Raw genomic sequence first — 24,876 nt, forward strand, 5'->3', positions numbered from 1 at the left:
CACAATCCTGATTAAAGTCAGATAGCTGTTGTCTTCAAATGCTGCATTTTTTGCCATGACATCAACCTATACAAGTGTAGATTGTTTATCGTGTGTGGTTGGTAACAACAATCCACTGTGGACAAAATATACAGTATTAATCTGATCCAAAGTTAAACGTTGGTGGTGTGAGTGTGTGTATAATAGTATATTGGGGTTGAGTGCCGAGTCTGCCAACAACTAATAGTGCTGTTACCGCGAGATGAATTAATACAAATCGCTTTGTACCATGCAGTCAAGCTAGCTTTTCATTACCAGTCAATAGAGCCACAAGCATTTCAAACATGTATACACCATTAAGACCATTTAATTGTGCCAGCCATTACCATTACACACGGGGGAGTGATAAAGTTGTGTGCCCAGTCTTCAGTATATTACGTATAGTGTTTAAGTCGTCTGATGTTTGTCTAGTTTTCCTTGCACATGCTATAGCATTAAGAACCCCTTTTGTTGTGGTGCAAGTCCTACGTGTTTAAAGCGTTAAGATGACATTGTTTGTTTGTCATTTAGAGTAACCGTATACTGTCAAATGAATGTCTGTGTTTAGTGTCATAGTGTAACACAATAAGAATAAGTATAGTTCCTGCCAGTTTTATATTGTACAGTATGTGATAAGCATAAGCATAGTGACACATACTGTAGTGTGCCTGCCTGGTGTAGTCTTAACTGTGTAAAGGCCTTGTACAATGTCATGTGTTTATTGTTTGTCCCCATATATTGGAGACCTGCGGGTTCTGGTAACGTTGTATAATAAGTCATTAATCCAGGTCTTTGATTTTAAAGCCAACGGAGGCTCCTCAGGTGGATGAGGCGGGGGTAAGATGCTCCCCACCTCCCCCCCTCCCCCCCACACACTCTCAGGGCCATGCCCATGTTTAAGATTTGCATTTATTTGTTTGTTTGTTTGATTTGCTTTTCGGTTTGTCTACAATACCTCTTGTAGTGATCTACGTATCACTGTCTTTTGACAAAGGTTTCCATTTCTCCGTTTTGAATTCTCGCATTTCATTTCTCAGATGTTTTCTTTATACTGTCCTTCATTTCTTTGTTTGCAAATATCCTCTAGACTTCGCTGTTCATTCTTCCTAACTGTTTGGAGTTCTTTGGTTTTGTTCTATTGTTGTTTTTTTTGTTTGTTTTTTTAAGGAGAGTGTCACTCAAACGTGGTGGTGGCGCGTCCCTGGGAGCGGCAGGAGTTTTTACTTTGTTGTGGTTTTGTTTGTTTTTGTGTGGGGAAGGGGCCGCTCCTCACGTTTGTGAAGTTGACAACCCTACAGTACATGGTCTCTCCCGCCACCACCACCGCGTGGGGCAGTGACCCATGGATGACTGAACCCCCCCTCCCTCCCCTCCCCCATCCTAGGGTCAGGTCACCTCAGCTTTGACCTTTTGAACCTCCCAGCTGACCCGCTTACGGGTCAGCCCCCACTGTGACTCCGCATGCAGTGACTCTGGACGTGAGGGTTGCCATGCTTGTGCAGAACGTGTACCTGTCAAGTATGGCCAGGTTTTTTACCAGCATGCTTGGCCTCCTTGCTTCTTCCTCCTTCCTGTAGGTTCTGTACAGTAGCAAGGCTCCCTGACGGTGCTTTGGGCAAACAATCTCGCAGAAACATATCAGCTGCAGCCCTCACTGCATGATTAGGGACACGACCCTGGCTCATCAACTGTTAGGCAGACATGTTCGCCTATATTAATAACAAGCCCCCCAAAAAAGGATTGAAAGTGGTTCAAATTTGCATGCTTGGATATCAGCCAAGGAAGCTACGCTTCATTTCAAATTGTAAAACCTGAGTTGATGATGACTTTCCGACATGGGTTGCTGAGGATGCAGTGATGCTGCCAGCCCATATGTATCCGTGTTTTAGGCCTCAATCATCCAGCAAAGCACAGCCAGGTACCCTCTGTGTGTGCAGTGATGCTCGCCTGTTGCCCTGCCGCTCTCTGACCATGCTGTTGTCACCCCGAACAGAACACAGAGGACAGCGCTCGCATCTCCATCACCTTCTTCCGCTTGTTCCGAGTCATGCGATTGGTCAAGCTGCTGAGCCGAGGGGAGGGCATTCGCACCCTGCTGTGGACTTTCATCAAGTCTTTCCAGGTGAGGTGCAGTGCTATTGGCCAGTGGTGTAAAGTAACTAAGTACATTTACTTAAGTACTGTACTTAAGTACAGTTTTGAGGTATTTGTACTTTACTTGACTATTTCCAGTTTTCAGTACTTTTACTTCTACTCCACTACATCTCAGATCCAAATATTGTACTTTTATTCCACTACAATTATTTGAAAACTTTAGTTACCGGTACTTGTTACTGTGCAAACATGTATCTGTCCCATTCAGCGCCACCATCAGGCCAATTTTTACATGCGACCTGACAGTCGCTTATCTCCCGATTAGGGAGTCTTACTGGTATTATACAACATACATTGATGCACTTTAGCCCTATTCTATACCGTGGCTATTTGAAAATAGCCGATCTACAAGCTTGTAGATCTGCTATTTTCAAACATTTTGTACTTTTACTTTTGGTACTTTAAGTACTTATTGATGCCAATACTTTCATACTTTTACTCAAGTACATTTTGAATTCTGGACATTTACTTGTAACGGAGTACATCTACAGTGCAGTATTGATACTTTTACTTACAACATGTGAGTACTTTTTCCACCACTGCTATTGGCCGATCAGTGAAATCTCCAAGGCTTTTGATTCACGGATCTTTAATCACGTTCTTTGTTTCCAGGCTCTACCGTATGTGGCTCTGCTGATAGCCATGATGTTCTTCATCTATGCTGTTATTGGCATGCAGGTCAGTGAATCATGGCCTCCAAGTGCTATGATAATGATTACTGCACTAAAAGTACTCTGGTTTGGGTACTCTGACAACGCATACAGTGGATATATATAAACTGTAACTGAGGATTTGACTGTGATTGGCATTTCTCTTGCAATATCACCCAGATGTTTGACAATGATTCTATTTCAGATGTTTGGCAAGGTGGCCATGGTGGACGGCACTCAGATCAACAGGAACAACAACTTCCAGACCTTCCCTCAGGCTGTGCTGCTGCTTTTTAGGTATGCGCTGCTTCTCAACCTTTGATGGGAAATGGATGTAGCTTTGCCGTTCGTACGTTGTCCAGAGAGTGTTTTCGGACTGCTGCACTCGATTTAACCCATTTAGGCCTGGACGCATTATTACGCAATATTTTATGCTTTAAATATTAAAAAAATAGCAGATATACAAGCTCACAGCGCTGCGAGCTTGTAGATCTGCTATTTTTGAAAAATCTTGAAAATGTGTGCAAATCTTTGAATATTTTTACCCGATTCTATAAGTGTCTTCTAAATCCTTCTAAGGTTTTTTTTTTTTTAACTATGTTTCTGTCAGTGGTTCTCAAAATGTTTCATGCCAAGGACCCCCAAAACTACATGTATTTGGCCACGGACCCCCATCTCAAAATATGTTGTTCCAGGGACCCCCCCCCCCCCCATCTCACAATATTGTATCAGGGACCCCCCAGAAGCAAATATTTGAGTTACAAATGTTCACTTTCAAAAAGATATATTCAAAGACTTGCCAAAAAAAAAAAAAAAAAATATATATATATATATATATATATATATATATATATATCACGGTTTTTCAAAAATAGCAGATCTACAAGCTCGCAGCGCGGCACTCGGTGCCGCGGCGCTGTGAGCTTGTATATCTGCTATTTTTCACTGGTTAAAGCATTCAATAATGAATGTGTGAATTGTGTTTAGGTCGGCAACAGGTGAATCCTGGCAGGAGATCATGCTGGCGTGCGTGGGGGGGAAGCTGTGCGACCCGGAGTCCGACTACAACCCTGGAGAGGAGCATACCTGTGGCAGTGGATTTGCCATAGTTTATTTCATCTCTTTCTACATGCTCTGCGCCTTCCTGGTACGTACATTCTGCGTGACACACCATGCATATACTAATGCAGTGGTTCTCAACCTTTTCAGGCCGTGACCCCCAAAACGATCACATTTTAACTGGGGCCCCACCCTGACTAGCACTAAAAGTTGAAGCATTACATTTTGTATAACTCGGTTCTATTGTGAAAATAGCCGATCTGTGAGCATGTAGATCTGCTATTTTCACAATTTCTGCTTCTAATATTTTACAATTTGGCCAATGTTGAATTTTTCATTTTACAGGTATTACAAGGGTCTTGTAACCCTAACCCTAAATCCTTAAATTGTCACTTTAGAAATGTGCAAATGTCCTCTATACACTTAAACTTTATGTTGGTTTGTTTACTGTTGAGTGAGGGAAAAGAAATTGCACACAAAGTTAATCATCTGGGGACCCCTCAAAATAATTTGGGGACCCCCCTGGCGGGTCCCGACCCACAGGTTGAGAACCACTGTACTAATGCACATAACGTCCCATATACATCACCAGAATCAGAGGTATGAAGATGTAACAGAAGAACCCTTGTCTGTTGTTGTGCTTTCTCCAGATCATCAATTTGTTTGTGGCCGTCATCATGGACAACTTTGACTATCTGACGCGTGATTGGTCCATTCTGGGCCCACATCACCTGGACGAGTTCAAAAGAATCTGGTCAGAGTATGACCCAGAGGCTAAGTATGTGCTTTAATTGTATGTCTATACTGTACCTATATATCGTCGTCGTCGGGTGGAAACCTCGTATCTCCAAGTTTCAAATGTGTACGTTCTTTCGCAAAGTAAAGCCCTGCTTCATCAGACAAGGCTGTCGCACAAAAGTAGTGAAAACACCAGATCTACAAGCACACAACGCCTCGCGGTGGGAGGCGTTGTGTGCTTGCAGATCGGCTGTTTTCACTAGTTTAGTCCATTTTTTTAAATGATGAAAACGAATGGTTTTGGACATACAAGGTTTCCACCCGACAACGACGATATATTGTATTTCTACGTACGTCTGTCTGAATAGAGATTATGATGTATGTCTTGTTGTAAAGCAGTTTGTCTTTGGGCTTTCATCTCATCCAGGGGCAGAATAAAGCATCTGGACGTTGTCACTCTGCTCCGCCGTATCCAGCCTCCTCTCGGCTTTGGGAAACTGTGTCCTCATAGAGTGGCTTGCAAGGTATCCTTCTCTCTTCTCTTCTCTTCTCTTCTCTTCTCTTCTCTTCTCTTCTCTTCTCTTCTCTTCTCTTCTCTTCTCTTCTCCTCACATTCAGTTGTTAAAGGAGGACTTCACCACTTTTCAACCTATCTTCATATAATAGGTCCTCACAAATGTTCATTATAAAATATCACAATTTCTTTCTACTCAGTTTGGGTCTCATAGGAGAGCTGTGGGTGGGTCAAATCCTTCCACCGGTGACATCATCAATGGGAAATGCAAGCTAATAGAAACTGCAGGCTTTCTATTCCTGAAAAGTTGCAATGTTAAAGTGGAAGCCATTGTTCTCGTGATAATAAAAATCGAAATATTTGTTTTCAAAAATATTGTTTAAAAAAAATCTGTCAAACGACGATGTCACCGGTGGAAGGATTTGACAGCTCTCCTATGAGACCCAGACTGAGTAGAAAAATGTTTTGCTATTTTATTATGAACATTAGTGAGGACCTATATATGAAGACAGGTTGAAAAGTGGTGAAGTCCTCCTTTAAAGGACAACTTTGTCTTTTTACAACAAGGGTTCATATTTTAGATTGTAATTTGAGAAAAGAAAAAGTGAGTGTTAAAATGTTTTCATTTGCTTCGTTCTATTGTTTTATCGCGTTTACCGTGCAAAAACATGGGGCATGCGTACGCATCGGGGCATGCGTACAAGTGGCTAAATATGTCTTTTTAGACACAATAAGCCAGCAGTTTCTTTATTGCTATTTACAGTAACACTTCTAGCCCCCATAAGTCACATCCAACCATGAAAGGTTGCGTTGTATCTTGGGAATGGGCTTATTCTGTGTAAACTTATATATTTAGCCACTTGTACGCATGCCCCAAACCACTGAAATAAGAATCTCTAAAACAATAGAAAGAAGTAAATGAAATCATTTTAACACTCACCTTTTATATTCTTTAATTACAATCTAAAATATGAACCCTTGTTGTAAAAAACTAAAGTTGTCCTTTAAGCTCTCCTATGTTTACAACAACCTGACACACCCTCTTCTTTCAGAGACTGGTAGCCATGAACATGCCTCTGAACAGCGACGGTACGGTCATGTTCAACGCCACTCTGTTTGCGTTGGTGCGCACAGCCCTGAAGATAAAAACTGACGGTATGTGAAAATCCACTGTTCCCGGCTATCAGTTATTACAGCGTGTGGATTGTAAATGCTTACTTTGTACTCTGTCACATGACACCGGTCAGGCTTAAAGGGCCACTGACTTGTGAGCTGGTTTCTCAAGGTGCGTGTGTGTGTGTGTGTGTGTGTGTGTGTGTGTGTGTGTGTGTGTGTGTGTGTGTGTGTGTGTGTGTGTGTGTGTGTGTGTGTGTGTGTGTGTCTTGGTGCAGGTAATCTAGAGCAGGCCAACGAGGAGCTCCGAGCAGTCATCAAAAAAATCTGGAAGAGGACCAGCACCAAGCTGCTCGACCAAGTGGTGCCCCCTGCTGGTGGTCAGTGAATAATACAGTCTGTTGGAGCAAATCGCTCATGTGCCTGAATAGAAAGCCCCCCAATACGTTACCAATACATTGGATGAATCAACAAAATTACACAGGGCTTATTACTTTCTCCATTCCCCCATTGAGTCCGTGTTTAAACTGTACAGAGAAGAGAGACTCGCTTCGCTTCGGGAGCTACTCTCCCCAAAATACATCATCAGTGGTTTTCAACCAGTGGTCCGGGGACCACCAGTGGTCCTTGAGGGGGTTCCAGGTGGTCCCCAGCTAAATGGCTACTATCTACCATTAGAGAATGTAGAAGAATTGTTATTTTGATAACATTCACATTTGCCTGTTATCTCTCCTATGGCACCACATCAATACAGCATGGACGGAATTGTGGACAAAATCTTATTCAACGATAACAAAATATTCTGGGTCTGAGAGGCTAAATCTCAAGAAATGGTGGTCTGTGGCTCAAATGCCCAATAAATAATGGACCTTGATATGAAAAGGGTTGAAAACCACTGATAATAGGATGCAGTCAAACAGACAGACAGACAGACAGACAGACAGACAGACAGACAGACAGACAGACAGACAGACAGACAGACAGACAGACAGACACTCTCACACACAAATGACAGCTGAAATCCTGCCATTTTTTTGCTCTGCTCAGCAATGTGTCCTCATCCATGTGTGTCTTTATCTACAGCCCTCCCTGTCCTGGATGCTGATGATGGAGATAACTTAGGGCTTTGGGCTTGCATGGCCTTATCGTAGACCAGTGATTCTCAACTTTCTTTTAAAGTCAAGTCATTTTTCTGGGGACCCCCTGGAACCCCCTAACGGACCCCTAGGGTTGCCTAACCCCATGTTGAGAAACACTGTTGTAGATCACTGTGCCAATGCATGCTACAGTATGTCTTTTTCCACTAATCTCTCTCTCTTTTTATTCCTCTCTCTCTCTCTCTCTCTCTCTCTCTCTCTCTCTCTCTCTCTCTCTCTCTCTCTCTCTCTCTCTCTCTCTCTCTCTCTCTCTCTCCCCTGTATCTCTCTTTGCCTCTTTCTCCGTTGTCTTAAACACTGCGTCCGTCCTTCTCTCTCTCACTGCTTGAGCTCTCCCACAGCTTCTCCTTCATTCTCTGTTATATCTGTGTGTATCCAAACAGTCGTAAGTGCTTCAGAATATTCTGAAGCAGTTCTGTTTCAGGGTGGTGGCATGGAACTAGTGTTGCCTCTTCTCTCCGAATCTCTGTCCCCAGCGTCCTTGTTAACAAGTGACTCAGACCCCCTGCTTCAGAATGATTCTCTCACCACTCACAAGCTCCCTTGAAAGAAAGAACAGCATACACGCACACACTCACACACACATACAGTAAATGCACACACTCGCACGCGCGCACACATACACACACACAAAACAATATGCAAACGTGCAAACACCATCACATACAGTACTGATTGCATACAGATACAGACAGTCAACGCGAGCAGAAACTCTAACCTATAGCACTAACCTACTGACAAGTATGCTTAGTTCTGCTTGCTTGCATGTGCTAAAGTAGTGGAGTAAGTTAAATGGCATTGTCAGACGTAAACTATATGATGGAGATGGACCAACTGCAGCAATCATATATTTAATTTACGCTTTAAGTATGTTGTCTATGAGTAGATCCTAAACGGTTGATGTGCCATGGATCAAAGCAGTGAAGTTACAAAACGTACCGTAAATACTTTTTGATGTGTGAAAGCAAAGCAATGCAGTCCTGTTGCTGGTGCTTTGTACTGGATGACCCCGCTTGTTCCCTTTTCTCTATCTTCAGCCCATCACTGGGGATCAGTGTTGATTTTGACAGCAAATTTAGATTTAGTTTTGAATAACATTCTGTTTTAGTCATATTTTAGTCACCTGAAATGTTTTACTTTGTTTTTGGCAGGCCGTGATGGCATCGAAATTGCAGATTTTCACTTGGCTGCAATGCCGAAAATAGCTGATCTACAAACTCGTAGATCTGTTATTTTCAGCATGCAACCAAACATATTATGACTTGTCTTTAAGTGCTACTGGATCTCTTCTCTAGTTTTTATTTTTTACGAAATTGTCAATAGTTTTTTTTTGTCTTAGTTTTAGACATCATAGCTTAGTCTTTATTTAGCTGTCAATAAAAAAAAACTTTAGTCGATGAAATTAACACCGCTCGGGATAGAGAACAAGCAAACAGCGGTGACCGTAAAAGCCTGAAAACGACTGTCTGTCTGTTACGTGTTGAATAGTAGCCTACTGTACAACTGGTTCTCTGTCTCTTTGAACTACAGACAAGGATCTCGTTGATTTGAGGTACAGTATATACACCATCAAGATGGATGTATATGATTTGAATTGATTTGTAATGGCTGGTTGGTGCTGCTGGCGAGCAGCATCGCCACTGACTATCATACAGTAAGACGTTGCTCAAACGTACTTGTGTGACATCATGAGGTTTGGTCCCAGTGTGCTGCCTTACCTGAAGTAGAGTTCTCAATGGGCCGGTAAATTAAATCCCTGCCCTAACTGGGCCCTACTGGACCGGCCAGAGACTAGGCCCAGCCCGAACAATTACCATACTATTAGGCCCTAGTGTCATTATGCGCCTAATGTCCTCAAAGTCACGCATCCAACAAGCTTTGAACTGAGCAGATTGGACCTTCCGTTCCAGACATAATGGCCAAAAACATCTTGAAAACCTTCGCTTTCGCCGATTTTGAGTTCGATTGAGTTTTGGCCATTGTCGCCCATTTTTCTTTAATAACACGGGCTAGACCTGACTGAGTAAAGTTCACTTTGAGCTGCATCCAACCGGGTTGGGTTAGAATTTGAGAACTCTAGGAGACAGGGTTGGGATAGAATTTGAGAACTCTAGGAGCCAGGGTTGGGATAGAATTTGACAACTCTAGGAGACAGGGCCGGGTGCTATAATAAAGGTAAAGGGTCACGGCGGGCTAGGCTCTCTCTCCCAGGGTGCCCAGGTTGTGTTGGTAGTGTCTGGCCCTGCTGTTGACCCTGGAAGCGTGTGTGTGGTCTGTTCACTCAGATGATGAGGTAACCGTGGGGAAGTTCTATGCCACCTTCCTGATACAGGACTACTTCAGGAAATTCAAAAAACGCAAAGAGGAAGGCCTGGTGGGGGCGCCCTCCTCCCAAAACAACAACACCGCCATCGCCCTGCAGGTGAGCTTCCACCCACCCACCAGTGTGACTGTGTGTGTGTGTGTGTGTGTGTGTGTGTGTGTGTGTGTGTGTGTGTGTGTGTGTGTGTGTGTGTGTGTGTGTGTGTGTGTGTGTGTGTGTGTGTGTGTGTGTGTGTGTGTGTGTGTGTGTGTGTGCGTGCGTGCGTGCGTGCGTGCGTGCGTGCGTGCGTGCGTGCGTGCGTGCGTGCGTGCGTGCGTGCGTGCGTGCGTGCGTGCGTGCGTGCGTGCGTGCGTGCGTGCGTGCGTGCGTGCGTGCGTGCGTGAGAGAGAGAGAGAGAGAGAGACAATGAGAGAACATTTGGATCTGTGTGTGAACTGAAAACATAAAGTATATTAACATCTTCATGTGCCATGTGGTTTTGTGATTTAAGTTCAGTGTGAAGACGTGTTCTAATGATGTGACTTGTGGTGATTCTGCAGGTCCTTCTGTGATATGAGATGAATGTACAGTACTGTTTTGTTCCTGTGGGTTCCTGGTCCTATAGACGTATAGAGTAGCTCTGTTCTGTTGGCATAATGTCCTTAATATGCACTGCACAATCCAGAGTGCTCATTTAACTCTTTAAGAGTTAAGTGTGTGTGTGTGTGTGTGTGTGTGTGTGTGTGTGTGTGTGTGTGTGTGTGTGTGTGTGTGTGTGTGTGTGTGTGTGCGTGCGTGCGTGTGCGTGTGCGCGTGCGTGCGTGAGGTTGTGTGTTTGTGGGTGTGTGAGTTAACCACTTACTGTAGGTCCTAATAGCAAATGTAGCCGATTTACAAGTTCCCAATGCCACTGTTTTGTAGATCGGCTAAATTAGCACATTTTATTAAATGATAATGTTAAACATTCCCCCGAATAGGTACGCCAGGTTGAGAGAGGTTAAATGAACACTCAGGGTTTTACAGTGTGGTACTGATGATGTTAAGTGTGTGTCACTGTCTGAGTCCATCCATCGTTGTCAGCATATCTGCACTGTCGGGCAGTAACCTCGTATCTCAGTGTTTCATTTCTTTATGTTGAAAGTAGCAGATCTACAAGCTCACAAGTCTAGGGGTGTAACGATACATTACAACAGCAATACGATACACATCACGATACATGGTTGACGATTCGATACATGGGCGATATTCCTTCATTTGTGGCGATACGATACGATTCAATAATTTTAAATCAGTACGGTCAGTAACTATTTAGCAACAAAAGAATATCTGTGCAAGTCCAGGGAAAATGTTATTATTATGGATATAAATAAGTAAACATAGTGATTCCTTGACAAATACATGGACATTGTATTTGAACACATAAGGATAAACCCGCACCTTGACATGAACACAGAGATTACACACATTTATCGATAAACCAAATGTAGCGATATGTAATGGGAAATTAAATAAATCCCTCTTTCTCCTTTCTCTTCTTAAAATTGCTAAATAAAGTACTTAAAGCCATACTGTGTAAGTTGCCCAACTAGTGGTCATTAGCCCTATAGCAAACCGCGGTCGCGTCCGCGTCTTTCGTCCGTTTTTCGTACCTTCAGACCCCCGCGTCTGCCTCCACCTCGCTGAGATCTATCTTTTAAGGGGTCCCTTGTTCCTGTGCGTTCAGTAATTCCAGAGATACGGACTCCTTCACCCTGCCTGGTAGGCGAAATTACCTAGAGAAGGGATGGTACAAACGGGCGACAACAAATATGGCTGCCATAGCGACCCCACTTCAAGATGCGCTGTGATTGGCCGGCAGTTGTATAACCCTCGCTGTGATTGGCCGGTAGTGTGATGACGCAATTTTGGCGCGAGATCCGGTCCACGGCAAGGATCTCAGTTTACATATAGAGAAGGCTTTACAGGCTGAAATTCACGGCGCGGATCTTCTAAAACTTTTGTGATTTAATAGTTAGGAGAATTTTAAGATTTGTTTTATAAAAAAAGTTACATAGTACAACTTTAATATCGATACAATCATTTATTTGCATTGCAAAACGATTTGATACGATACAAAGTCAAACGTTACGATATTTTGCTGTTTGCATATCGATAGTGGATTGTTGAAAATTAAAAGCGATTCTTCGATGCAGTTACTATATCGTTACACCTCTTCTCACAACGCAACGCATCGTGAAGTTTTGTGAGGTTTTGGATCTGGTATTTTAGCACAATTTCTGAAAGGGAAAGCGTGCCTGTTGTTTTTTTTATAAATATTGAACCAATTAAGAGTATTAACAAGAGCTTGTTGTGACTAAACATAACTACAATGGATTTATTGAAATTATTATTATTTATATTATTATTTTATTATTATTATATTAGTTTAGGGAGTGCAATGTTTCCGCCCGACAGTGACGATATGTGAACTTCCATGCATTGCACGTCAACCCATTGGCTCATGAAGTCCACATGGCCAGAGCTTGTTTCCGTTATCATTCTGTTGTTATAGGCTCTCGAGGCATACTGAGTATGTGTCGTATCATCATAAACCTATAGGGGAATAAACCTGATCACCATGTTAAGCTGCTTCTCAGACCGCAGCCTAAAGATTTGGTCATTTAAACCACTACGCTTTAATTAGCCTACACTTCATGAATTAATATGTGCACAACATGAGTCGATACAATAAAAGGTTACTGCTGCTGCTACAAAAATACAGTACAGCTCAGTCCAATAACACCCGTTCACTACAGGACCAGGGGTCGTTGCCATGTTGACATCTTTGTCACAGACACAGACATACAAAATGAGCAGACAGTAATATTACAATTAACACATGAAGACTGAATGACTGTAACTCTGAGAGTGCAACAAATGGAACCAAATGGACCCTTATGAGTCCATTTGGTTCCATTTTACTGGGGTCCTTGCAAATAAAACGTTTGAGAACCACTAGTGGACTCCCAAGTGCCATAATGTCATTGTAAATCAGTGTCGTACATATTTCTGAACATTTCTGACATTCAGTAACTGGGTCTTACGATCAAAATAAGAATATTATAACCGTGTGTGAAACAGAAAGATTTAAAGGCCAAATCTTTGCCATGGACACATGTGTCTGTGTAGGGACATACTGATGACCCCTGAGCAGGACATTCAGGAGAGGACATGTGTCTCGTCTCACAGCGTCTCCCATCTTGTCACGGTCTTGCATTGTAAATGTCAGGGGTGATGCATATTAATTCCAGCAGAAGTGCTGCTGTGTGTTTACAGTATGTCCTGTATGTGTGTTTGTGACTGTCTTTCGCTTCATTTATACTCCGTCGTAACGACAGAGTCGCGCACGCCGGGGAATAGCCGTTCTGCAAGTGCAACGACGAGGGTTGGGAACCTTTAGGACTTTCAACGATTTCTGTTCCTTAAAGGAGAATTCGGGATGAGTGCTTTTCTTGCGGTAATCTGGTGTTAATTAACCAGTGGTAGAGGCGGGAGGGGGGGAAAAGTACATTGCTCTGACCGGAGGGGGTGTGATCTAGCGGCCGTTCGCCTTTTTGCAGCAGCCCATTATTGACAACAGTCTGTGGAGACGTCTCCGCCATTAAGAAAGGTAGATTGGGGCGCCTGGTGGCCTAGTGGACCAGGCGCATACCATATAGGCATTGCCATTTCGGCATCAATGCCTGTTGGCGTCGCCGGTTCGATTCCCGATCCGGCCGACCTTTGCCGCATGTCACTCCCTGTCAGTCTACTGTCCTATCCAATAAAGGCAAAAAGCCCAAAAACAAATCTTAAAAAAAAAGAAAAAAAAGAAAGGGAGATTTAAACAAGAAAAAGAAATTGCAGAGCGATGCAAATACTTTTGCATAAAATCCCACCGCTCGCGGTCGGAGCTGCCGTGGACTTGAGACGAAGAAGGAAAAAATAAACTGTAATGATCGTTCTGGAATATAACATCAGATTAATGTAATAAAACGGCTAGACCGGAATTCTCCTTTAACGATTCCCTCTTAACGGTCCGATTCCTTTGACGATTCCTATAGGGGGTTCCTATAATAATGGACCATATTTGGTTATTTTGTTCACTCTCAGAGTTAAGGTGGTCCTGGAAATGTAAAAGCTATAGCGGACGTGAAGTCCACATGCTCCGTCAGTGTGATAAAACCCGGTTCCAGAAACGGTTCCAGAAACTTGATGGAACCCATTACGGTTCCTCAGTGTTGGATCCGATTCCTCCGGTCCCTGGATTCCAGCCCTATACGCACAATGAGCCACTCACCACAACGTGCTGTGTGTACTCATAGATCGGCTATCTTCGGCACGCGACTTCGTTGTGCGGTGACGCATAAATCAGGCTTATGATGTTAAATTTATTTTGGTAATGCAAAGAAGGAAGTCTCTTGGCTCAGAGAGAATGAAGGGTCCTGGCCGTCGCCCCTTAGTGCTTCTGTTGTGGTTGCAGGCTGGCCTTCGCACGCTGCATGACATTGGCCCCGAAATTCGCCGAGCGATATCATGTGATCTGCAAGATGACGATCTAGTAGACTTTATCCCAGAGGAGGACGAGGAGGTTTATAGGGTAACTAATTCTAATTTTACCTGCCTGAGAGGTACAAAGGTTGTAATATTATGCTTGTAATTATTGACCTGGGATATATGAGGGCACCCAGTTGTTCTTTAGTCTGGTAATGCACATACTGTATAGAAAGACAATATAAATAATAATAATAATACACTTTATTTGTCTAGCACATTTCATGACATCAAATGCAGCCCAAATTACTTTACATAAAAAAAGAACAAAACAAAAATATGTTAAACAGGATTAAAAACAATAGGATCAAGAACAAATTAAAAGGAGGCAAGATCAAGTTAAAACAATAGAAGAAAATAGCTAGAACAAAACATCACTTCATCGCTTTAGAAGGATTACAGACTCTAAACCTATTCAAAAATGTATTTATTAGGCCTATCTACATGTACAGGGAACCACACAGAAGTACCTGTCACCTATTTAGGTACACACTTCCATAAGGAACCACACAGACTACATGTTGAAAGACTAAATCTACATTTACAGGGAACCACACAGGTTCTACCTTAAACCTATTTACAGTAGGTACACACTTCGATAAGGAACTATAGAAGCTCAAACTTGTCCTATAGGAGCCACCAAAAAGGCTCAAACATAAACTACAGGGAGCTACAATGTACATACAATTTATACATTTAGCAGACGCTCTTAATCCAGAGCGATTTACAATAAACAGGGACAGCACAAAGTAATATATCAAATGCATAGAAATAGTAAACAAAAAAAAAACATAGGTAACCCAATAACCTATTAGTCTCAGTCCTACATGTCTGACATCCTTGCAACAGTACAATACACAGAACACACTAGTCTTCATAACAGTGCAATTGTATAAACCGCATTTTAGCTTATTTAGCTCATTTGATTTTCTTTGTTTTTGTTTGTTTCCTCCATTGTAGTTCAAACAAACTACAAAAGTCTGCATTCATTTTTATTCACCTATGCCATAAGCCATTGAACTCAGCTTTTTGAACTTACTTTGCCCATTACAATTTCTGAAAAAGAAAACTTAACATCAAATAAGCACCTTCCTCCTCTGCCTCTCTGTGTCGAGAGGCCTCGAAAATGTTTGACCGCGAGTTGTTCCTCTGTTCAGCGCAACAGCGGCCTCTTTGGCAACCACGTCAACCAGATGAACGGCGGCCACCGGCGCTCCAACGGCCACCAGACCAACGCCACACAGCGCCCCCTTCAGGTCAGTGCCCATTTCTTCATCTAAAGAAAAATGTTCGTCGGCTACCTTTTTTCACTGACGAAAACTAAATAAAAACGTAAGCTACGATGGACTAAAACTAAGACTAAATATACTGACAATTTCGTTAATGTTTGGTTGCACTCGTCTGTTGCGCTCTGAAAATAGCAGAACAACGCGACATGTTATGAACTTGTAGATCAGCTATTTTCAGAGCGCAACCGAATGTAAAAGTCAGGCATTATGACGCCATCAATACCGCCAAAATACACTGTTGTCGACTAAATCTACTGTAGATTTACTCAACTAAAATCTTTTGATATTTAGTCGACAAAAACTAGACTAAAACGTTTCAGATGACTAAAATATGACTAGAACTAAATAAAAAATGTATTCATGACTAAAGAACTAGCAACATCAAAACTTCCTGTCAAAATCAACACTGCTTCTATTTGCTTGTTTGTTTTAGTTTTTTTATACGTTTATTTCTTTATTTTATCCTGTATCCTCTGTATGTTTTGGGTGATAATTCATTCCGTTTATTACAATTATGTATTTGATGGATTGTGCCAGAGGAAGTTATTACTTGTCTTTTTGTACAAACAGGCCGATTTGTGTGGCCTGGTGGAGACCTGTGCTCGTAAGAGCACTGCTTCTAGTTACTTGTCTTTTTGTACCAACTTAGATTTATTTTTAACCCATTTAGGCTTGGAATTATTGAATGCTTTAACCAGTGAAAAATAGCAGATATACAAGCTCACAGCGCGGCACCGAGTGCCGCGCTGCGAGCTTGTAGATCTGCTATTTTTGAAAAAAAGTCGTGAAAATGTGTGCAAATCTTTGAATATATGTATTTTCAAAGCGAACGTTTTAACGAAACTTTTGCTTCTGGGGGGTCCCTGGAACTAAATATTTTGAGATGGGGGTCCGTGGCCAAATAAATATCAGTTTGGGGGTCGTTCACATGAAAAGGTTTGAGAACCACTGACAGAGTAGTCTCTCAAGAACAGACTGAGCTCCATTTAAGTGAAAAGGACCTTTTCTTTGACGATGGCCGGCCAGAATGCTGACATAGAAACATAGGTTTTTCAAAAAATCTTAGAAGGATTCAAAAGACACTTATAGAATTGGGTCAAAATTCTAAATTTCAATATTTTTCAAAAATAGCAGATCTACAAGCTCGCAGTGCGGCATGCCGCGCTGTGAGCTTGTATATCTGCTATTTTTCAATAGTTAAAGCATAAAATATTGATACACAATAATGTGTACCCGTTCTAAATTGGTTAATGCTTCAATGGAAAATCCAATAAACAAAATCAACACTGTCCTCAGGTGCAGCCACCTCCGCACTACGCCCACATGGAGGAGCCGGTGGGGCGGCTGTGTCGCGCCAACGCCATGTCCCACCCAGACGACCACATCAACAACCACCATCACCACCACCACCACAACCGCAACCACAACTCCTCCTGGGGCAAGTCGCCCAAGTCCACCAACATCAACCTCAACAACGCCAACATGTCCGGCGGCCTGCCCAACGGGGGCCACAGCCGCTACTACGAGCACGCAGGCCCCCCCAACGGCGTCCCCGCGGGCCACCGCGGAGCCTACTACGACTACGACAAGCCCAGGACCCCCCAGGGGCAAAGGTACACTGAGCAAAAGCTTTTTGAAGGAATGATTAAGATTCGTTTTAGGCAACTTCAGAAAAAAAGTTATATACAGGGGGTTCTCTCCAAAAATTTGGATATTGTGGAAACGTTCATTATGTTCCGTAATTCCGTAAAAAGAAAAAATACTTTGATATATCCTAGATACATTGCGCATGCAGTGAAACATTCGAAACCTTTTTTTGTTTTACTTTTAATTTAGATTTTTATAGCATACAGCTCATGAAAATCTAAAATCCATATCTCAAAATATTACAATATTACAAAAAAAAAAAGGATTTATAATAGAGTCAGAGTTGCTCAGTCAGTGATGATTTGGGATGCTCACATGTTTTCGATTGTATAGGAAGGGTGCGTGTCAAATACTGATACGGTAACATTCCGTTCAGCTTGCAGCACCATGCTATTCTGTTCCTCTTAACCTCCTACCCACCGTTCAGCTAGCAGCACCATGCTATTCTGTTCCTCTTAACCTCCTACCCACCGTTCAGCTGGCAGCACCATGCTATTCTGTTCCTCTTAACCTCCTACCCACCGTTCAGCTGGCAGCACCATGCTATTCTGTTCCTCTTAACCTCCTACCCACCGTTCAGCTGGCAGCACCATGCTATTCTGTTCCTCTTAACCTCCTACCCACCCACAGGAAGCAAGCTTCTCCTTATCAGACTCTTCTCTTCTGGTCTCAGACCTAGTAGTTTAAACACTTCATCGCACAATGCATCAAAGACTCCGCTCCTTCACTGACAGTCAGTTTCATATCTGACCAAGGGGTACACTGTCATCTACATCCCATAATATTACCTCATGCTCAACATCCACCCATGGTATTGGGCTCTTTTTCTTTTTGCATTTCTTTAAAACCCATTTAGACCTGGAAAGCATCTGTGTCACTCAAGCTCATTGTGCGGCACAGAGTGCCGCGCTATGAGCTTGTAGATCTGCTATTTCTGAAAAATCATGAAAATGTATGCACATTTTTGAATGTATATTATGGTTTAAAGCAAACATTTAAAACTAACATCTTTGCTTCTGGGGAGTCCCTGACACATAATACTTTGAGATGGGGTGTCTTTGAAATGAAAAGGTTTTTGAGACCCACCGATCTTATATGAACACAAGTGTTTCAAACTAGGATTTACAGGACATTCGTAGAATCGGCCTCAGGCCTAAATGGGTTTTAAAAAAAGAAAAACTAAAGGAAATAAAGTTGTGGGACAATTTAATTCCTGTCACTTTTACCAAAGAGAAATGCTTTCCAGCTTCTTTTTTCCCCCAATCTTTAGCTGTGAAAATTGAATTGTCACCCAGCGCTCTTCCACACCTTTATCATGCTCTTTTGCTCCCTCATGCATATATATGAGAATGCTGTATATGCCTCTTATACTGTATGATATATATATGCCTCTTATACTGTATGATATATATCGTCGTTGTCGGGTGGAAACCTTGTAAGTCCAAAACCGTTCGTTTTGTATTTATCATTTTAAAAATGATTTAAATGAGTGAAAACAGCCGATCTACAAGCACACAACGCCTCGCACCGCGAGGCGTTGTGTGCTTGTAGATCAGCTGTTTTCACTACGTTTGTGCGACAGTCTTGTATGATGAAGCAGGGCTTTGCTTTGCGAAAAAGACGTCCAAATTTGAAACTTGGAGATACGAGGTCTCTGCCCCGACAGTGACGATATACTATATTTACACAGTATGACATCCTTTCTCCACCCTCTTATCTCTTGTTCTCTCTCCACTCTCCCTTTCTCCTGCCTAATCAAAATGCTTTCTCTCAACCATCCCTCTCTCTCTGCTCTCTTCTGGACAGAAGGCGCTACTATGAGACGTATGTTAGGTATGTTGTTTTCCTAGGTATGGCTCCAGCAGTACAGTGGAGGATGGGTGGTGGGTGGGGGGGGGGGGGTAGTATTTGTATATACCTGCTGTATTTATTGATTCAGTTTGACTTGGTTTTGGGACACTGAATGATTGCATCCCTGCTACGTCATTGATAGTACAACGTGCAATATGCTGGCCAACCATGCCTATCTCTACAGTACCATGTTCTACATGGTACCATATTGTTGACTATTTGAAGTCAAGAAAATGTTGATTATGAGTGGCCAAAACATAAACAGAGACTCTTGCACGCTATGCGTCCTCAAAGATGTATTTGAGAAAAAAAATCTACATTTGGGTTCTAAGACCTTCATCGGGCACGTTATGTCTGATAAAAGGCTTAATTAGCCTAGATAGGGCCTTTCTGTGTGGAGTTTGCATGTTCTCCCTGTGTCTCCTAGGGTAGATACCCTCGCAAAAACATGCAGTAATCCTGGTCTCTATAATGCCTCCCCTGGCCAGCCGGGGCGCCTGATGGAGGGGAAAGGAACTGGTTGGAATAATGTGTTCCTTCCACGCGCTACGTCCAAACCGGGGAAATCCCCACTGTCAGGTGAATAGAAGCAACTTGGACTCCTCATGCATAGAAGGAAGCATGAGGTCAGTCCGTTGTCTCCCCAGGCGCGGCAGAGGGAGAGCAGAGCCCAGGATTACATAGGCAATTGGCACTGGGTGAAAATGGGTTACAAAATCGTAGGATAAAAATGATAAAAAGAAGAAGCATTAACATTGTATGCACACGGTCTATAATAGTGTACTGAAGTCCTGACGTCACTCGCTCATCCCCTGGGTCACGGAGTTTGTTCTCTATAGACCATATTCACACGGTGGCCATTTTGCTATCAAGTATAGTTAAAGAAATGCCACCCCGTTGCCACCCCGTTTCCTCAAAGCAAAAGGCCATGGTCTATGGAGAATAACATTGGGTCATCTTAAAATCGTCTCATATAAGCATTGCGGTCCAAATATACCCAGGTAGGATGTGTGAATTACGTCTGACTTAGACTTCTCTAATTCCATTAAATCATACATTTTGAAGAAATACAATGTTCTAATACTGTAATAGGGAAATTGTCATCATACTCTTGCCTGATGAAGATATAGAAACCTAAACGTATTCTTCTTTAAATAATAAATGTTTTGAACTGCAAGGTTTTTTTTTCTGCTTACGGGGGTCCACGGCACTCCAACGCAACGGTCTCCTTTTATAAGTGTGCACCACACCTTGCTTCTTCACGTATGAGTGGCCAGCATAGCGCTATAAGAGCAGTCTTGCCTTATGCATGTGAGGAAGGGGAGACCCACCACCACCATCACGAAGACGTGGTGAAGAAGTGCTTGCTTTGGAGGAAGACGCAGACGTCCAAATGTATAGAATGTTTTTTAAAAACCTACGTTTAAACATTCTTCTAATGCTTAATTTATATTCTGTTGTACGACGTCGTGTCACGCGCCCAAAAATAGGCAGTCTACCAAGCGATGCATTGTGAGCTTGAGAGAACGGCTATTTTCCCAACGCGACGCGCCATACGTCCAAGTATAAATTAGGCCTCCATGAGAAACCCAGAGAAATCTGTGGGGGGGGGGGGGGGAGAGTTATTAAAGGGATATTCCACTTTCAACAGCTTACAGGGGAAGGGCTTCTCTCCAATAATGGGTGTTTTTAATGAATCTATCATGGTTAAAATGAAGTTTGAAGTTACAATGGGTGTGTGTGGGGAGAGGCCCTGGGCCTGTAGGGCCTGGTAACATTTACATCAAATATCTAAATATTGAATCAAGCAAATTAAAAACTGTTCAGGGTGTTCATAAAAAGCCTGATTAGACGATAAAATTACCAAAGGTTTTTTTGAAAGTGAAATATCCCTTTAAGTGATGCTTTTAGGAATGCAAAGCTTGACACTTCTGCCTGCTGTCTTACACAGTGTTATAGGCTGTGGTGGTTTTAGGAGTATAAATGAGGGCGTTCAAGTTGCATCGCTGCCCTCTGGAGGCTTGCGTGTGCATGGCAGTGCATGGCCCTCTTCCCCATGCCCCCTCCCCTCCCCTCTCTCCCCCCCCCCCCTCCCTCCTGTAGGGCTACAGCCTCTCTGACCTCTGACCCCTCCCCTTGTACCAGATCCCACGCAGGAGACAGCCGCCACCCCACCATCCGCAGGGAGGAGGAGGTGGACGAGGACCGCTACTCTGGAGAGTACTACAGTGGAGAGGAGTTCTACGAGGAGGACAGCATGCTGTCAGATAGGTGGGTACTAGGGCATTCACCAAATATTCCAATATTCGAATATCAAAGTCACTATTCGACGTTGTTCACCGAAACCGAATATTTTTTTTTCTTTTTTTTTTGTCAATGCCCCCGGTGGATGAATTTGTTAATGCTCTATACCAGGGCTTCTCAAACCTTTTTAGGCCGTGACCCCCAAAATAAACATATTTGAACTGGGGACCCCCACCCTGACAAGCACTTGGAATTGTAGGTATTACAATTACAAATATATTATTATTTAATGTGACTCGGTTCCACAGATAAATATTGTGAAAATAGCAGATCTACATGTAGATTGGCTATTTTCACAATTGGCCAGTCCTGTCGAATATTCGACTATTCGAATACTTTGAGGTCGAATAATTCGAATACTAAAAATCACTATTTGTGAATGCCCTAGTGGGTACTATACTGTGTTTACAGTACATTCATCAAATATTATACTATTATGCTGAAAATGAAATGAAACAGGAGATTCATGATCAGATGTTGGATCTAGGGCTGTGAATCTTCTGCCATTTCACGATTCGATTCCGGTTCTTGGGGTCACGATTCGTTTCCGATTAAACTTCCGACTTTAACAACCAACAGTAGCCTAGTTAATTCCAACAGCTCAAACAAAGCATTATATAATGCTTGGGTCACGTAAAGATTCTTGGCTTTGATGAAATCTTGCATTTAATAGGTGTAGTTCTATATGCGATGCAGAAACATTTAACGGCAAGCGTCAGATGAACAAGCTTTGAGTAGTTAATGGCGTACGTCCGTGTTACTGTGTAACAGGATTATTATTTCATGTCAACATTCAAGTACAACTTTCAGAAGATGTAACCCAAGTAATGAGTCACTCATCATATCCTTGTTGATATAATGCCATTTAGGTCAATGATACCAGTAAGACGCCCTAAGGGCGACATTGACTGGCAATCAACTTCTGTGCTTTGGTACGATAACGATTGATGCACAACTACACCTCCCCCGCCCCATGGTTTAAGTACTAAGTTGACCCTGGTTCTTGTGCCCAAAGTGTTGCCTTCCAGAAAATCTCACGAGAAAGTGTGTCAACAGGTACCAGAACAGCGACACAGAGTACGAGACTCCCAAAGGCTACCATCACCCAGACAGTTACTATGACGACGACGAACAGCCGCTCTACCGCGACTCGCGGCGGTCGCCAAAGAGACGGCGGCTTCCCGCCACGCCTCAAGGACAAGGACAAGGACAAGGTAGTGTCTCTTGGCATCCTTCTTCTAGCGTTGTTCACCTTCTTAAAACCACTTAAACCCTATATGGTTGACCTGTTATCCCGACCCTCAGGGCTCTACGGGTACAGTATATAGTAGTGTCTTTTCTGTTCTCCGTTATTGTGGGGAAAGCTTGTGCTGAAAATAACCAATCAACAGTCGATCTGCTATTTTCCTGCGAATGCCTTCCCCAGAATACGGATGCCGGGGGGATTTAAGTGGTTAATGTATCACCAACTGTGTCATTCTCCCAAAGCACACAATAATCATGCTGCTTAAAAGTACATTCGGTTTCCACTCTGTTCCATCCACACATGCGTGTTCGCATGCCTCCATGTTCCCTGCATGTCTCTCACTCACTGCTCCGCCCCTCCTCACGTGTCATCAGGTCCCAGGAGGCCGTCCTACTTTGAGTGTCTGCGAAGGCAGAGCAGCCAGGACGAGCTGCCTCACCAGCGCACCGCGCTGCCACTGCACCTCATGCAGCACCAGGTAACACACTGTCTACGCCAGGGCTCTTCAACAGGGGGTCCTCGTGGTTACTACAGGGGCGGGGGGGCACCAAATCTGTGTGATAGCATATATAAATATATGTTTTGGTACCCGCCATGGTTTCGCCTGTTGTTTGTGAAGTTATATCTGCTCTAGACTGTATCAGAAAACTGCAAAAGGAGTCGATCCTAGTCTAGTGTATTTATTTGGCGTTGGCGTTTATTAGGCGTTGTGAGCATGTAGATCTGCTATTTTCACAATAGAACCGTGTTATACAAAATGTAACGCCTCAATATGTTATTTTGGAGGGTCGCGGCCTGAAAAGTTTGAGAACCACTGCTGTACACCACATGTCTTCTGTGCACCGTCATCATCAGGTCATGGCCGTGGCAGGCCTGGACTCCAGCAGGGCCCACCGCCTCTCCCCCACCCGCTCCACCCGCTCCTGGGCCACGCCCCCCGCCACTCCGGCCAGTAAGGAGCAGTCTCCGTACTACACCCCTCTGATCCACGTGGACCACCCCCGCCACCACCACAACAATGCTGGCAGCCACGTGTCGGTGCGCAAGAGCTCCTGGTACACGGACGATCCCGAGTACTCCCAGAGGAGCTACTCCCCCGTCCACCTGCAGGTGCCGCCAGAGTACCGACACCAGTACCACCAGAAGAGAGGCAGCGCCACCAGCCTGGTGGAGGCGGTGAGTCTCGCTCGGCTTGGGGTCGACTTAACACTTAAGTTGCAATCAATTAAATGTCTTTGAAGGTCCAAGATGCCATGGTCTCCATAGACTTCCATGTAATTCATAGTGCACGGATCGTGCACGCCCATGCCTAGACCATGCACCACGTGTGTGCACGCTGTTCACAGCTTTCAAACAAAAATATCTGCTTGGAAAACCGTTTAGGCATTCATGATATAGCAGCCATTATGTTTTCTTCTGATGTAAACAAACATGGCTGCCATGTTTGAAAGAATGTGTTGGTATGGGGGTTAAACATGCAATTTCGCAATCACGATCATGCCTAATACATTTTTTGAGGTCCAAAAAAAATTCTTTCTTCAAAAACGGCCCAAACTCGGGAAACCCAGGGTTGGCAAGAGAAGTGTTAAAACTATGACGAAAAATATTCGTTGACTACCTCACTGACAAAAACAAAATAAAATGAAGCATAGCGTAACATTCTGAAATTCTCTCACTAAAGGAATGATTCTGATTCTGATTCTGAAGAGCATCACAAACATATTTGGTCATATTTGTTTTTTTTTTCTCCAACAGGTGTTAATATCAGAAGGGCTTGGAAGATTCGCCAAGGACCCCAAGTTCGTCGCCGCCACCAAGCACGAGATCGCGGACGCCTGCGAGATGACGATCGACGAGATGGAGAGCGCGGCGAGCCACCTGCTCAACGGAGGGGTGGCGCCGCCCGCCAACGGAGTGAGCGTGTTCCCCGTGGTGAGCGCGCGAGACTTTGACCTGCAGGACACGGTGGTCAGCTACAGCGACGAGGAGCCAGACGCCGAGCCCAGAGCCCCCTACGAGGAGGACCTGGCGGACGAGATGATATGCATCACGACTTTATAGCAGCGGCTGCTGGAGAACTATAGTCCAGGAACCTTTGAACCTTTTTAAGACTACTGTCAGTGAAATAAACAAAAAAAAAACACAAACAAAACAAATGCATCCATTGGCTCTGACCAAAAGAAGTGCCTTTTACATTGAAGAGAAAAGGCACCTAGAAGAGAGACACATTAGGTCCGTCCAACTGATCCTCTCTCCTCCGCC

General features: G+C 43.4%; 1 protein-coding gene across 1 annotated transcript in view; it reads left to right on the forward strand.

Moving 5' to 3' along the window:
* LOC308286577 (voltage-dependent L-type calcium channel subunit alpha-1D-like) overlaps nt 1-24,675 on the forward strand; it is a gene marked incomplete at both ends in the record, with an annotated part of 126,255 nt that extends 101,580 nt beyond the window's left edge. The window contains 20 exon segments of the mRNA XM_080727652.1: nt 823-855; nt 2,012-2,140; nt 2,785-2,850; nt 3,028-3,119; nt 3,810-3,969; nt 4,532-4,659; nt 5,047-5,143; nt 6,186-6,288; nt 6,525-6,626; nt 9,689-9,825; nt 14,207-14,323; nt 15,435-15,533; nt 16,863-17,179; nt 19,023-19,046; nt 21,210-21,335; nt 22,397-22,406; nt 22,408-22,582; nt 22,989-23,092; nt 23,470-23,790; nt 24,370-24,675. Of these exon segments, the coding sequence (XP_080583778.1) occupies nt 823-855; nt 2,012-2,140; nt 2,785-2,850; nt 3,028-3,119; nt 3,810-3,969; nt 4,532-4,659; nt 5,047-5,143; nt 6,186-6,288; nt 6,525-6,626; nt 9,689-9,825; nt 14,207-14,323; nt 15,435-15,533; nt 16,863-17,179; nt 19,023-19,046; nt 21,210-21,335; nt 22,397-22,406; nt 22,408-22,582; nt 22,989-23,092; nt 23,470-23,790; nt 24,370-24,675 (2,646 nt within the window).
* Between the last annotated feature and the right edge of the window lie 201 nt (nt 24,676-24,876).

The sequence above is a fragment of the Nannobrachium achirus genome (genome assembly GCF_963921795.1).
Source record: "Nannobrachium achirus genome assembly, chromosome: 6".
Classification (NCBI taxonomy): Eukaryota; Metazoa; Chordata; class Actinopteri; order Myctophiformes; family Myctophidae; genus Nannobrachium; species Nannobrachium achirus.